Source organism: Camelus ferus, chromosome 4, assembly GCF_009834535.1.
Source record: "Camelus ferus isolate YT-003-E chromosome 4, BCGSAC_Cfer_1.0, whole genome shotgun sequence".
Taxonomy (NCBI): domain Eukaryota; kingdom Metazoa; phylum Chordata; class Mammalia; order Artiodactyla; family Camelidae; genus Camelus; species Camelus ferus.
The window spans coordinates 62,380,366-62,396,310 of NC_045699.1; the positions used below are offsets into that span (position 1 = coordinate 62,380,366).

The following is a 15,945-nucleotide window of genomic DNA, read 5'->3' on the forward strand; positions in this document are numbered from 1 at the left end:
GGGCAGCTGGAAGCCCAAACTCCACTTCCCTGAGAATTAAGAGGCCCCAGACAGAGACAACACCATTTTGCCAAAAGTAACAGCTAATTAGCCGTCGGGCCCCCGGCTCTGGGGATAGCACCTGTCAGACATCAGGGGGAAAACAGCTCCCTGGAGCAAGCACAAGACCCAGAAGCTCCCACGTCCCACCCAGACGTGCAGGGCTGCACTGCAAATGGTCAGGAGGGGCCGGGCAGTACCAGGCTTGTCCCGCTGCAGGGGCTGCTCGGGGACGGGCAGGGTCTGGAGAGCCGAAGCGAGAGCTGCCCCCGGGGCCTCCTCCCTGCCCGTGGCCAGCCGCTCCTGCAGCCCGCTCTGCCGCGCGCTGCTGGTCTCGCTGCTCCTTTCCGGCGGTGCCCGCAGAGCCTGGATCTCTGTCAGGAGGCCATGCAGGTCACCACGAGGGTCCTGCCCCCTCCAGCCTTCCCCCGACGCCTCTGTACCGGCCTCTGCGAACACGTGCAAAGGGAAACCTTAACTCCGTCCGCCACCGAAGGGCCAGCCGGCAAAGACAGCAGACGGTGCTTTACAGCCGCCGCCACCCGCCTCCCCTTCCTAAGAACTAGGTACAACTGAAAATAACAACTTGACTTTAAAAACAAAAATACTGGCAGACTTAATTGCTGCTATTCCACAGGCTAAATAAAAGCTGGAAATTAATTTTCGCTTCTGGCCGTAAAAGCCTAGCAAATTGCACACCAAACCCCGAAATTATGTCTAGTAGTAATAAAATCTATTTGGGCCAGAATTATAGGATGAAAGGGGCCGATTTTAAGAGCCACAGTATATTAAAAAGGCACAACAGCAAGAATCAGAAAAGCAACTTGAGAAGAAAATGAAAGCTGTGAGGTGACCCTTTGCTAGATAAACTTTCAATAGGGAGAAACCAGCTGGAAAATTAGTTTAAAAAAAAAAAACCCACCACACCTCAAAATTGATTCTAAAGCATCAGAGTTTACAGTCAATCACTCTGATCCGATGTCCCTCTCAGGGTATAGAGAGGACCAGGGCCGACAACCGTCCCCAGAGCAGTGTCCAGCACACGGTAGCAGGTGCTCTAGAATTAACTGCTGAATGAATGGGCGAAAAGTAACACATACTAGCAGAAAATTATAATAAAAGGTCTCTCTTGAGTGTCTATCACGTGCCAGGTACTGTGTTAGGATGCTCTTAAAAAATGAGCTCGTTTAGTTTTCACAACTGTACAAAACAGATGAGAGCAGACATGCCTTGGAGAGGAAGCAACAGGCCCAGAGGGGTGGAGGCCTGCAAAGGCCCGCAGCCGGCAAGCGAGGCGGGAGGACCCAGACTTCAGCTGGCAGGACTCCTGAGCCTAAGTCCTTCCATGTCTGCTGCTGTGGCTTCAGAAGGAGAGGGGGCCAGCAAGCCTGCCTCAGAGTACGCAGGCTCCAGCAGGGCAAGCCTGGGGTCTCAGGAGAGCGCCAGCCTGCCGTGCGGGGGAGCCCACAGACCGAGCCGAGCAGCCCCGGGGCGGGAAGGGGGCTGGCCCGGCCCAGGGCGCCCCGTACCTCGCGGGCTCCGGTGCTCCTCGTCCAGCTTCTCGTACACCTTCAGCTCCACCTGCAGGGACCGCAGCAGCTTGTCGTTGTGGGAGAGCAGCTTTTGCCTCAGCTTCACCTCCTCCTGCACCCTGGAGAGGCCCGCCGCCACGGGGAAGAGGGGTCACCCCTGACGCAGGGGACTTACTCCAACCCCCCAGGCAGGCAGCTCCCCTTTCTGCCAGAGCGTGGACGAAGTGATCAGTGTGCTGAAGACCAGTCGCAGCCACTTGGGGCCACTGAGGGCCGCTCGGGCCCAGCCCCTTATGTACATCATCTCACGCCGTCTTCACAGACACCCTAAAAGGTCTGTGCTATCTAACCCCCAATCCACGGGGATGAGGAAGCGGAGCTCCAGAAGGTTAATTCTTACCCAGGGGTGCATAGCTCATGGCAAAGACCATGACCTTGCAGACCACGGCACCACCCTGGGGAACAGAGGGGTGATGTCAGAAACTAAAGCGGGAGGGCATTCAGGTGTGCTGGTGGGGACCACCGGACACACGTGGGACAGGACAGGGCTGAGGGAGGAAGTGCAGAAGCACGGTCCGCACAGTCCTCTTAAAACCTGTCAGACTCTGTCACTCCTCTGCCCAGGACCTCCCACGGCCTCCCGCGTCACTCAGCATGAAGACCAACGCCCTCACCGGGGCTACAGGGCCCTCATCCTCTCCCACAGCCTCTCTCCTCCAGGTGCACTGACCCAGGACTCCCCGCCTTGGGGCCCTTACCCTTCCAGGGAAGATGACCTTCCCCCTGACACCTGCCCAGCTCACGCCCTCACTGCTTTCAGGTGGCTGTTCTAATGGCATCTTTCCAGAGAGGCCTGCCCTGAGCCACCTGGGATAAAATGGAGCAATCCGCCCCCCAGGCCCTGTCTTCCTTCCTTAGACGACTGCGCTCCCTATAATTTCTTCCCTTTCGACGAGTCATGTGCTGTGTGCTGCATCCACCCACAGGCGCCAGGGCAGGGGCGAGTGTGCCCCGAATGCACCCAGTGCCGAGACGCGTGGCCTGGCCAGCGGGCCTGGGGGCTCGGACCGCTACCTGCTCAGCTGGCTGCGGCCGTGGCAGACCTCCTGGAGCGGCTGCTGGCTCTGGCTCTCCTTCTCATCCACCTCCCTCTGCAGCCTCTGGTTCTCAGCCCTCAGGCAGGCATAGTCATGCTGAAGGTGCTCCAGGTCCGCCGTCTTCCTGGAGAGGGCTTCGCGCAGTTTCTCATTCTCCTTCTGTTTATCTGCATGCACGAGAAAAGCGACACTGAGAAGAGACACTGTTTATTTTTTCCAACCTTATTACACAAATTTGGCACTTCAGCTGCAGCGCTCCAGGAATACCAAAGGGAGTGAGATTTAATCTGGTGTTCGTGATTGTGGCATTCCAATTATCTCATGCATTTTGGGCACATGAATCTGTCAACATCAAGACTGCAGATGAAACGTCACTGGGATGAAACAGGCCTTTTAATTTCCTATTAAATAATGGGCAGAGCAAACAATGGGTAGAAATTAGAGACAGAGGCAAGAAACAGGGCCCGAAACTCTGGTGACAGGTGTTGGGAAAGTCCAAAACCCCCCCACAGAGGCCAGCAGGGCTGTGCAGGCGGCACCCGGCTGTCGGCGTCAGGCCAAGAGGATAGCGCCTCTCCTAAGGGATGAGCTAGATAGACGCGGGCCTGGGGACAAACGGTCAACGGCACAGCCCGGAGGCAGAGGGGCATGTTCAAGTATGCCTCTTTCGTTTACTGACCCCACAACCTTGAGCCATTTTCCTCACTTCTCTGTGCCTCAGGTTCCTCATTTGTGTGGCCGTGAGCAGTAACTGAGTCACTGTGTGTGAAGCGCTTCGCACAGGGCCTCACAGCGCTCTGCAGGCTGCCAGTGCTCCACAGTGAGCCGTCAGCCACACTGGTGGTGGTCACGCTGCTGTGGCCTCAGCGCTAAGAGCAGGCGCTACTTTAGGACTTCCCCAAGCATCAGCATATGCACTCTTCAGAGCAAATATCCAGGTAGGTACTTTTTTCTCCTCACTTTCCAAGAGGTTAAGACTTCACCAAGGTCACACAGCCAGGAAGTAGCAGAGCCAGATTTCAAACCCAGGTTTCCGAATCCACTCTTCACCACAACACAACCACCTCTTAGCAACGCAGCCACGCTAGGCTTCCTGGAACTCCTGACTGGTCCATGCTCCCCCGACTCCAACGCCGAGGCCTTTGTCCACTCTCTCCTTTCTATTTAAAATGCCCTGGCTCTTCTAAACCTTGGGCACCTCGTCTAATCCCTGCGAATATTCCAGACTCAGCTCTGGAAGATCAGCCTCCTGTGGGTCAGGATGCCTTCTCCAGAGTCCCCAGCTCCCTGAGCCTTTTTTTTTTTAAACATTTTTTTATTGATTTATAATCATTTTACAATGTTGTGTCAAATTCCAGTGTTCAGCACAATTTTTCAGTTATACATGAACATATACATATTCATTGTCACATTTTTTTCTCTGTGAGCTATCATAAGATCTTGTGTATATTTCCCTGTGCTATACAGTACAATCTTGTTTATCTATTCTACGATTTTGAAATCCCGTCTATTCCTTTCCACCCTCCCTCCCTGAGCCTTTATCAAGGCAAGTCCTCAGCCTGGTCGGCCACGAACTGCCAGGCTGTCCCTCCCATCAGACCATGAGCCCCTGAGGGAAGGAACCAGGTCTCACTCAATTGTGTATCAGAAGCTACACAGGACTTGACACAGAAGAGGAGACAGGAAATGTTTGCTGAATGAATGAACGACCTGCAGAAGCCCCCGTTTCATCTCCTAATTGATATCCTTTAGGGAAAGGGGGATAAGGCGGCCACGCTGCGGGTCCACCTCCTTCTGGTTCTGTGAACAAAGGCCAGCCACTCCCCAGGCCTTGGTTTCTTACCTGCAAAACAGGACTAATAGTCACGTCATTCCAGAAACATTTTTAAGTATTGAGAGAAAATAGAAGTGAAAGCTTGTTGGGGGTTAAGCTCCAAACAGAAGGAATTAAAGGAAGAAATCTTTCAAAGAAATACTGGAAAAACGTTCCTGACAGTAAGGGGTCTGAAACGTGGGGAGTAACACACTCCCAGCCCTTCTCTCTCCCACGTGAACTAAGACGAGTGGGAGGTGACTGCACGGAGGAGAGGTGACGAGTAAAGACAGTAACGCTGATTCAGCCCCCGCGCTGCGGGCTGTACCGCGCTCAGTGTCACAGGAGCCCTCTGGGCTACTCCTATATTACAGCTAAGAACACTGCGATTCAGAGAGGTTAAGTGACCTGCCCGAAGTCACAGAGCAGTTGAAGGCAGGCAGGCCGGACTCCAGGGCTGCGTTCTCTCCACGTGCAGAGGGCTCGTTTGGCTCTTACCTCTGGATCCTTTAGCGAGCATCGTGTTGAGGGCCTGGTTCTGCTTCCTCAGGAAACGAATTTCTGACGTCAGAGAATTATGCAGCTCGGAACCATAAATGAAAATGTTTGAAGAACCTATAAAAACACATAAATAGAAATTTAGGGACATTCTCCAGGCCTATATGGACGGAACTTTCTAGAACAGTTTTAACTAATGAGGAAACACAACATACAATGCCATATAAGGTATTACCAGAGCCCAAAGGGAAATGAGAGTGAGCTGGAGAGAGGAGACAGGAGGGGCCTCTCCCACACCGTACCTGTCCTCGGGGTGAACAAAGGAGGAGCCTGGGCTGGCGGGGGAGGGGGGTGTGGGGAGTGGGGACAGTCTTAACCTCCGTGGACTTTTCTCCCGAGGTCCAAACCCACAGGGACCTTTCCACTGAGGCCGCTCCCAGTCCTCTCTTCACCCTTCCTCCCCACCTGCCAAGTCTGCCCTCCCTCCTGTCTCCTGCCTCTGTAGATGGCGTCAGCACCATCCCGAACCCGAGCTAGAATCCTGGGGGCCAGTCTAACGCCTCTCTCCTCCACGGCCCAGTCGGCGATCGTGACTGCTGTCTCTTCCTCCGAGGGGCCCCGGACGCTGCCTGCTCTTTTCCGTGCCTGCAGTTCAGCCGTACGCCTTGCCCTACCGCCTCCCTGCTACTCTGCCAACGAGGTCATCATCCTCCACGTGGTCCGTTCGTGTTTTTCTCTGCTCAGCAACATGTGACGGCCCCACCACTGTGAAAGATGATCACACAAACCAAGCACAAGGTCCAGAGTCAGATCTCCATTATTTAGCTCTGATCTCGTGGTCCGTCCCACTCACTCTCACCTGGGACCCTGGTGCCTCAAATGCAGCCAGACTGAGCCACTCTGTGCCCCAAGCATACCATGCGGTCACACGCCTCCCTGACTCTGCAGAATGACGTATTCCCTTTGCCTAGAACACTTACGACCTTCTTCACCTGGCAAAATCACACTCGTCTTTCACCTCAGCTCAAACTCACTGCCCCTGGGTGTATACTAAAAAGATCAGGCTCTGAAGGCAGACCGCCTGGGTCTGGGGTCACTTACAAATTCAGCGGTCTCTGTATCTGCACATACCTGCCTGGGCTGTTGTCTCTCTCCTGTAATCCTAGCCCTTCCTCCAGCCAGACAGCTCCCTAGACACCATCACCACATCCTCAGCACTGCCATCCTCTGGGCTTTCCATGTCTGCACCACATACAGCGTTCAAGTCCACAGCTTCCCCCCTGAAGGGCACCCACTGTGTGCAGGGTGCTTTCTACGCATGGCAGGCAGATGCTTCCCTCCCTGTCTTCCTTACTGATGCAGTCTTACCACACCTGCTTTCCCAGCCTCCGGTCAGCTAGAACACGGTCATGTGCCACTTCCAGTCAATGAACTTGACAGGAAGCCTGCTGGGAACTTCTAGGAAAGATTTTCCACCCGGCTGAAAAGAGAAGGACAGGGAGCAGCCAGCCCCACCCTCCCCTTCCCACGTTCTGGACTCTGTCCTGTGAAGATGGGACGCTGATAATCACTGCAGTCATCGCGGGCACTAACTCCAAGCCCTGCTGTCAATCCATCAGCCTTCAGACCCACCTCGGAGCTGCCTCTGGGTCTCTTATATAAGAAAACATAAATCCCCATTGTTTACAGCAGTTCTTACTCATATTCTGTTGTCTGCAGCTGAGAGCATCCTGTAATAGCCAGACTCCCCCTAAGGAAGGGACGGCACCAGGTCTCCCAGAAGCCAAAGCTCGTACTCCGCTCACTCTCCAGCATTACCTCTTCCTCACGCCGATGATTCACTTACCACGATGTCGTATATTTTTGTAATTCTCATATATCCCTCCCGCCATCTTCCTCCACTCTCCCCTCTGAACTCTGCTGTCTTTCCAGAGACACCTGGGTTTGAACCAGGGTCTCATAACTTCCCTAAGTCTCTGCTAACTCAAGAACGATCTATGTTACTGTTATTGTATTACCATTTGTGTTAATATCATGACTGATGATAGGCTGGAGCCAAAGCAGGACCGGAGAGCAATCTGGATGAACCGGAAAAATTCTACAGAAGTCTACTATGATGAGAGCTGACGTGGTCACTTTTCAGAAGAATCGTCAGGCCAAAGAACAACTCCTGACACAGCCTGAGCCAGCGGGGTCCACTTCTGACGCTAAGAGGCCTGTCTTTCCTCTGAAAGTCACCGCTATAAGCTCGTGTAACTGGTGACAAGCTGGAAGATCTAATGCGTGAGATGACAGTTTTTAACAATATTCCACCTCAACATTACAAGGAGCCGTGCCTTTCTCAAACCTGCTCCCAAGATGAACATTTCACAGCAGGGGGGAGGCAGATGCACTATTATTTCTCTGTCTTCTCGGGGACTGTGACAACATGGTGAGAACAGCACGTCTCTCCACCAGCATAAATACTTTATGAATGCCTTTTTGTAAACCTTCCCATCAGAGTGAATTACTCTCCAGAGCAATTGCCTGCTCCATTGTAGCTGGTGGCCATTTGAGCCCCCAAATAATTCTATAATTGGATTTGCTGGGGAAAATGTAAAACAGAATGAATCTAATTCAGGCGTTACCAAGAGTGAATGTGATGGGCTCAGGCGTGTATTTCTTTCCAGTGTTTGATGTGACTAATAACTCAGATTAATCAATTTCCCTGGGAGTGAGAGGGGGAGGATGCAGGATGGGGGAGGGGTGCAGTGGCAAGAGAGAAAGAGAGAGAGAGAGACACACACAGACAGAAATGGAACCATTGTTCATCTTGCAAACTAAGCAGATACAGTACTTCGAAGAGATGTCCTTCTGGGCTGATGGCTATGATGGGCTAGAAAGCAAGGAGAATTGGACCAGGGGCCCACTGACTACATCTTTCTAGAACTCAGTTGTCTCATCCCCCAAAAATGGCAATGACATTAGTGTCCCCACCCACTGCAGAGCTTTGCAATGTTAAACTAATAATGTTGCACAAAATAAGGCAGTAAAACAAAACTGACAATGATGAGGAAAATCATTTTCTATTGGGTGCAGCACTGAGCAAGGCCCTATTCATAACATTGCCTCGTTTAATCTCACAGTGACTCCATGTGCTAAGATAATTAAGACTGGGAGAGGTGGGTGACTTGCCCAAAGTCACGATAAACAGCAGAAGAGCTAGGTCCACACCCAGGTCAGTCCAGCTCCCAAACCAACTCAGGCTTTTCCTTGTGCACAAAGCTGCTCTCAGGACGCATTCTTCCCAGAGTGAGGACACTCTTTTCGGAGCAATAAGGAAGGATGTTCAAAATATATGCAATGAAAGAAGGAAGGAAGAGAACAGGGGTATAAAGCCTTTTAGCTTTCGGGTAGGTGAAGGGGAGAGTAGTAAGTCTCTGCATTTGCGCTGACACTGTAAGGGCACCGAAGGGAACTCTCAAAAGCGGGAGGAGAAGGGAGAAAAAGGACTCACAGGTAGCGAATAGGAATATTAATTTCTGAACCATGTGAATGTCTTACCTATAGAAAAAGATATGTATTTTTCAGTTTTCCATAGAAGAATATTCCATTCGGAGCTAACTGTGGTTATGGAGGAACACTGGCAACCTCGTGTCTGGCGTGCGAGATTTACCAGATTGCTAAAATGCTAATTCTTTTAGAAACCATTATTGACAAGAAGACCAATTATTGCTTTGTTTTATCTGAGCATACCTCTCTATTTCGCTACAGCTTCTGGAGTCGAATGTGGAGTTAACCACAATTCAGGACGCTAGAGGCTGGCGGACTCCTCTGATGATCAGGAAATGAACATTTACCAAGGACCTGCTTTGTGCCAGGGACGGTGGGGGACTCCGCGTGAGTTAGCGCAGTCAATTCTCATCACCAAAGAACAAATGGGAATGATTATCCCCATTTAATAGGTGAACTACCAGAACTGAGAGTCAGCAAGGTTACATGAGGTCGCCTTGGAGGTAAGCACAGAGTGAGGATCTGAACTGACATCTCTCTGGCCACAAGGCCCAAGCTCTTCGCAGCACACAGAACACTTACCCAGGCAAACGCGGCACAAACGAAGCCCCTGCCGCCTCTGGGAGGGACCCCCTTACCTTGTTCAGATCCCTGTCGTTCCAGCTGTCTCCGGAGCTTCTCATTTGTTTTAATAGATTCTTCTAAACGTTTTCTCAAACTTCGAATTTCTTGTATGTGTTCCATTAGTAAGTCTACAGGAAGGAGGATATTTTTAATTTAAAGTCTGAAGCCCCCAACAAACTGAATAATTTAAGATTATGCAGTGATCTTGAAATTCTAAATAGTATTGGATGTATTAAGAGAGTCGGCAACCGGTAATTCTTTCCTAGGCCTGGGGAGGCTGAGCTATTGCCCAGTCTCGGCAGCCCTCCACGAAGAAGATATTTTACATCACATGGAAAAATTATATTCCATACAATTTTAATGCTAACTCTAATACTGCCTTTTATTCTTCCAAATATCAAATATTAATTTAAAATCTTCCTTACGGTGAAACTGAAAGATCACTTTCAAGTCTGCTTGAATTGCCTGAGAGTTGATTAAAGCACCATCATAACGAATTCAGATATTTTCAAGACTAATTTTTTGAAAGGAATATGTTATCCATTTATCACTTACTGATTTAAGACTTAAAGACAAAGGAAAACAGATCATCTCAGCGTTAGTGAGGAGGGTAAGACAGGTACTCTCAGCACATCCTGTTAGAGTGAATATAAATGTGTATGCTTTTTCAGGACTATTTTTATCAGCAGCCTTAGAAAAGTTCTTTCCAATGTCTTTAACCAAGTAATTGTACCTCTAAGAGTCAATTTAAAGAGATCACCAGAGATGCTGACTATCACTGGCCAGAATGCATAGAAATGTTCATCTTAGCACCATTTTTAACAGTCAGGACTGAAAATAACTCAAATTATTAAAGTAGCTGAATCACCCCCACTATGATGCAGTATTGCACAGCTATTAAAATTATATTAGGAAGACCATATAATATCATGGAAAATATAGATACAAAATGGGTTATTCAGCATAATCACACTCTACTGAAAAATCTGTAGACGGGAACAACACATATAACACAAAAGAAGGAAATACACCTAAATATTAACACAGACTGCCTCTAGGGGATAGATTTTAGGCTTCTCAAAACTTTTATAATACATCTTAATATTTAACACACTGTGTCACAAATTAATTTTTCTGAATTTTCTAAAATGAGCATGCATTATTTTCCCCGTCTCTGCCACATCTCACTTTAACAAAGAAGCGAGGAAGCAGAGTTCCACCCCAGAGGTGGGCTTCTAGAATCAGTGTATACAGCATAATCACCGTAAGTATCCAAAGGCAAAACTAATGTCTTTAATTCATCAATTAGGGTATACTCAGTATGTCTTGCTAATGTTTGTTCTAAAACATTATACTAATGTTATGACCCAGTTTTAATTCCTCCAAAATGACTTTCATTTAAAAGTAGCACAATGTTACAGATCTTTTCCTAATTAAATAGTAATTTTGCCATGAATTTGAATGTTTATGAGACGACTTAATTCCCAGATCTTTAGCTATCTCCTATTAAGGCCAGAAGTGTGGCAAGTCATTTGGTGGAAAGTCTGGGGACCCTGCCTGCCACCAACTAGGACGTCACGACACTGCTGCCCTCCCTGCCTTGCTGCCCTGCAAATCTGCCAGCGGCCAGTCAGGTCTGAGCAAGTCAGGAACTTATCTGTTCTGACTGCAGCCTTCCTTGCTGGCTTATCCACATCACATACTGCCGGCTTCTGGGGTAAAACACTCAGCTGTCATCCGGACAACTCCTCTTCTACGGAGCCCGGCCGGGAACTGGAAGCATCACTTGGGCTTAAGGAAACATGCCCAGTTGAACCAGACACCACTTATTAATTATGTAGCCCTAACTGAGGAGAAGGAGACAATACCCTTGTCTTCACAAAACGAGAGAAAAAGATCTGTCACTCTTATGATAATACCCTGCTGACAAATGCTAACTTTTTAAAACAGAGTCTGTAAGAAGCAACCACCAAAAACAACTGCATATCTATCTTTTGTCTACTGGTTCCAGTTTATAGACACTTGGTTAAGAAAATGCCCTGAAATAAGGGGAAAGCTTCATGTTCAAAGATATTCCCTGCAGCACTGTTCACAATTGTGAAATTTTAGCAAATGACTTAAATGTTCAGCAACAGGGGAACATGAAGAAAATTGCAGTCCAGCCATTCCACGGGCTGTTCTGAAGCCACTGAAAATGATGCTATGTAACAATATGTCAGAAAACCTATGATATAATGCTAAGTGCAAAAAGGAAAAGCAGTCAATTATCTCTCTACTCAGATTATAAACAAGACAAAAGGAAAACCAGACGCAGAGACCACAGGTCTGAAGAGAAACAAGCTTCAAAAAGCTAAGCGTGAGCTTATTAGCGTGGCTCCAGAGAGCAGGGCGCCCAATCAGGAAAGCCCTGGTAATCCACTTGAGAAGCCCAGGGTCATGCGTCCTCAGAGGAATAAGAGATAAAAGAGATGCTGGAAATAAACCAAAGTAGGGGAGGAGAGTGAAGAAAAGAAGGGCAGGCTAGAGGAGAGAGGAAGTGCCGGGTACCAAAGCAGGAGCGTCTCAAAGAACCGGGGTCACAAACATCCCCAGGTGGTTTGATAGGGATTGCGTTAAACCTGTAGATTGCCTTGGGCAGTGTGACCATTTTAACAATATTGATTCTTCCAATCCAAGAGCATGGGATATCTTTCCATTTTTTAAAGTCTTCTTTAATTTCCTTCACCAATGGTTTAAAGTTTTCTGTGTATAATTCTTCCATCTCCTTGGTTAGGTTTATTCCCAGGTATTTTATTACTTTGGGTGCTATTTTAAAGGGGATTGTTTCTTTATTTTCTTTTTCTGTTGATTCATTTAGTGTAAAGAAATGCAACTGATTTTTGAAAGTTAATCTTGTAAACTGCTACCTTGCTGAATTCTTCGATCAGCTCTAGTAGTTTTTGTGTGGACCTTTTAGGGTTTTCTGTATACAGTAACATGTCGTCAGCATATAGTGACACTTTTATCGTTTCTTTTCCAATTTGGATCCCTTTTATTTCTCTCTCTTGCCTGATTGCTGTGGCTAGGACTTCCAGGACTATGTTGAATAGGAGTGGTGATAGTGGGCATCCTTGTCTTGTCCCAGATTTTAGTGGGAAGCTTTTGAGCATTCAAAAATCCACAAATGACAAATGCTGGAGAGGCTGTGGAGAAAAGGGAACCCTCCTACACTGCTGGTGGGAATGCAGCTTGGTGCAGCCACTGTGGAAAACAGTATGGAGATTCCTCAAAAGACTAGGAATAGACTTACCATATGACCCAGGAATCCCACTCCTGGGCATATATCCAGAAGGAAGCCTACTTCAAAATGACACCTGCACCTCAATGTTCATAGCAGCACTATTTACAATAGCCAAGACATGGAAACAGCCTAAATGTCCATCAACAGATGACTGGATAAAGAAGAGGTGGTATATTTATACAATGGAATACTATTCAGCCATAAAAACCAACAACGCCATTTGCAGCAACATGGATGTTCCTGGAGAATGTCATTCTAAGTGAAGTAAGCCAGAAAGAGAAAGAAAAATACCATATGAGATTGCTCATATGTGGAATATAAAAAAACAAACAAACAAAACATAAATACAAAACAGAAATAGACTCATAGACATAGAATACAAACTTGTGGTTGCCAAGGGGGCAGGGGGTGGGAAGGGATAAACTGGGATTTCAAAATGTAGAATAGATAAACAAGATTATACTATATAGCACAAGGAAATATATACAAGATCTTGTGGTGGCTCACAGAGAAAAAAATGTGACAATGAATTATATATATATATATATATATATATATATATATATATATATATGTTCATGTATAACTGAAAAATTGTGCTCTACACTGAAATTTGACACAGCATTGTAAAATGATTATAAATCAACAAAAAAAAGTTAAAAAAAAAAAAAAAGCAAGCAACAGATGCAGTAATAACAACCACAACAAAAAACAAACATTCCCGCGTCAGGGTCCGGCTTGCTGCGGTGTAAACCCCGCCCCCTCTAGCTCCTGACAGCCTCAGTCTGCCCCTCCCCAAAGGCCTGGTGGGAGTGGTCTCAGGCCTTCTGGAAAGGACCCGAGTTCCGTGCCAGACTAACAACAGTGCAGCAGCGGGTGGCACTAGGAACAGGGAAACAATTTGTGGTCTGACTTAAATCAAGAGAAGGCAGATCGGAGAGCCAGAAAAAACCAAGAGAAACCAAGCACAGACAAACTCAGAGAAATTGCAGAGGGACAGAGCCAGAAATCCAAAGAAAGCATATATAGGGGACAGGCTACTGGAGGACCCCAGCTGATACCGGAGTTACATCAAACGTGTACACTTCATGCTCTCGGTATAGTTTCAAACCGTGCTCCTCTGGCCCTGAGTATCCTAGGGGAGGCTCAGAGACCACCACCAGGGACAAACGCTCTACTTCTTTGGAAAAATGTATCTCTTTTATTTATTTTATGTAACTTTTACATATTTGGTCTCATCTGAAAAGGGGGGGCCCTGTTGCTAAAAAAGGATTTTAAAATCACATTGTACTATGTGATCAGGCATCAACAAAGAGCTTTTGGCAGGGAGGTGCCACTGTCTGATTTGTTCTCTGGGTCCCTTCTGGGCACCTTGCAAACAACCCACTGGAAAAAGGAGAGACCAGAGAACCAGAGGATGTCAGCTGAGGTCCAGCGTCTACACCAAGGGTCGGAAAACTCTGGCCCCTGGGTCAGATCCACCCACCACCGGTTTCGGTAAATAAAGTTTTATTGGCACATACCCAACCCTTGTTCATTTACATGTTTTCTAAGGCTGCTTTCTGCTGCAACAGCATGACTGCGTAATTGCAACAAAGACCGCATGCTTCATAAAGCCTAAAATACACGCTATCTGGCCTTTCACTTGGAAGGTCTATCTGTTCTGGTCTATACCCTCCCTTGAACTTATGAACAGTAAGCCCTACCTAACACCCCACAGGAGGTCAAGACTCAAATACAGAAGGGGTAAAGGGGCACTCAGAGGCAGGTGGGGCCTTCGGGGGCTGATTCTGCCAACTGAGCCCATGGCTCCACGGTCAGAGGCAGGACCAGGGGCTGACCCAGTGGGCCAAGGTTCACACTAAAGAGAAACACAGCAGATTTATCGAATACAAACTTTGGATGAACAGGAGGTGAAGTACTCTCGGGCTCCTCTGTAATTCAAAGCAAGGGTCTTCAAAGTGACTCCACCTTAGGAAGAGCTTGAAAGAAATAAGAGGGAACTGACCGGACCTGGGGCTGACACAGGACCTCAGTGCTCCCCAGCCCGCCACTGTCAGATGAGCCAGGAAGTGACAAGTCACGTAACAAGTCACCATTAAAAAATAAAACGACTCTTCCCCAATCGCCAACACTTCCAACAGCCATGGCTTTCCCCAGTGATAAACGACACTGAATGCCCGGCTGGGGCCCTCACAGGATCTCCTCTCATCTGACAAATACTCAAATGTCACCACCCTCCACTTCAGTACGAAGGTGAGATGGCACATTACTGCTGACACCAGGAAGTCTTGCTGTGTTTAAGATGCTTCGCAGAGCTTGGCTTACCTTGAGAAAAGTTGTTCGCCAGGACCGACATCTTCTCGGTCTCACCGTCTTGCTTCTGGTCTCGCGAGAAGGAGGACTTCTCAGACATGTCACAGTCGGACGGCGCACGAGAGGCTGAGGGCGCAGGAGACTTGGGGAGAATGTGCTGGTAGCTTAAGCTGTCTTCCTCAATCCTTGACAGTTGGGATTGAAAGAGAAACCGTTTTCCACGCCGAGATCTCAAGCCAGGGCCATGACTTGAGAAGACTAAGGGGGACTGGCTCTTTGTGATTCACCCGTGTTTGCAACTTCGTTTTGGTGCCCTCCCTAGAGCATTTTTTTAAGCAAGGACATTCTAAAGACAACCCAAAAAAGGCTCGGTGGGCTTGAATTTGGAGCCAGTGAAGAAGGGGGAGCCACCATCTGGCTCGTAGAGGAGGGACCTCAAGGGAGAGTCCGAGTCAATGGCAGCTGCTTATCAAATGGCCGCTTAGGACCAGGCGTTTCACTTGTACTATCTTCCGTGGTCCTCACAGAAACCTCGGAGGCAGGGAGGACCATCCTCATTAGAGCCGGCAGTGGCGGTGGGGGGCGGGTGCTGAGGTGCATCAAACTTTGCACACCGTCTCACAGCTTCTAAGTGGCAGAGCCCACATCTGAATCCAGTCTGTCTGGCTCCAAGGCCCCAGGAGAATGTGGGAGGCCAACCCAAACCCATGAAGTGGGTTTAAAATGGGCTTAAGAATCTCAAAGCCCTTGTGGTCCCCGAGAAAGCCCCGACATCACCACTCAGGCAGTCATTCGGTTATGAACCTGTATTTCCCAAGGGCCACCTAAGCCAGGAGGAAAAACACCCTGAACTCCGTGAAAAGCCCACATGAATCTCCATTATAGATAAGCGCCTTAAATTAAGCTCTTTTTTTCTCCCACTTTTTCCTATTACTTCTTGTCTCATTATTCATGAGCTCTGACAAGAGCAAAGGACTCCAAAGCTGCAACGCGTTCATTAACAGGTAAACACCAGATGCATCTTTGCTCAGACAGCGTGATGGATGCCCGGGCTCGCTGCCGCCCCGCCAAAGAGCGTAAGGGGCCAAGGGCACCCATCTAATTAGCTTAGGAGTGACCCATGTGAGTGTTACGCCTCCAGCTGAGAACAGTAGAACAGAAGGAAAAGAAACAAACCTGTCAGAAAAGGGAGGGTGGCACACGGCTGAGGACGCTAAAAAAGGCTCCCGCCTCCTTCCAGCCCACTCTCCAGCC

At 48.4% G+C, this 15,945-nt stretch overlaps 1 protein-coding gene across 7 annotated transcripts in view; it reads right to left on the reverse strand.

The window, feature by feature from the left end:
* CDK5RAP2 (CDK5 regulatory subunit associated protein 2) overlaps window positions 1–15,945 on the reverse strand; it is a 167,414-nt gene that overhangs the window by 15,607 nt on the left and 135,862 nt on the right. For 5 of the 7 annotated variants that reach the window (XM_032478309.1, XM_032478308.1, XM_032478311.1 and 2 more), the window contains exons 27-32: window positions 14,704–14,876; window positions 9,110–9,223; window positions 4,980–5,096; window positions 2,646–2,835; window positions 1,569–1,690; window positions 240–488 (exon numbers count right to left, since the gene is read on the reverse strand). In XM_032478309.1, coding sequence (XP_032334200.1) covers window positions 240–488; window positions 1,569–1,690; window positions 2,646–2,835; window positions 4,980–5,096; window positions 9,110–9,223; window positions 14,704–14,876 — 965 coding nt within the window. The remainder of the gene's footprint in view (window positions 1–239; window positions 489–1,568; window positions 1,691–2,645; window positions 2,836–4,979; window positions 5,097–9,109; window positions 9,224–14,703; window positions 14,877–15,945) is intronic. The other 2 variants (XM_032478313.1, XM_032478314.1) reach the window with 1 other exon arrangement.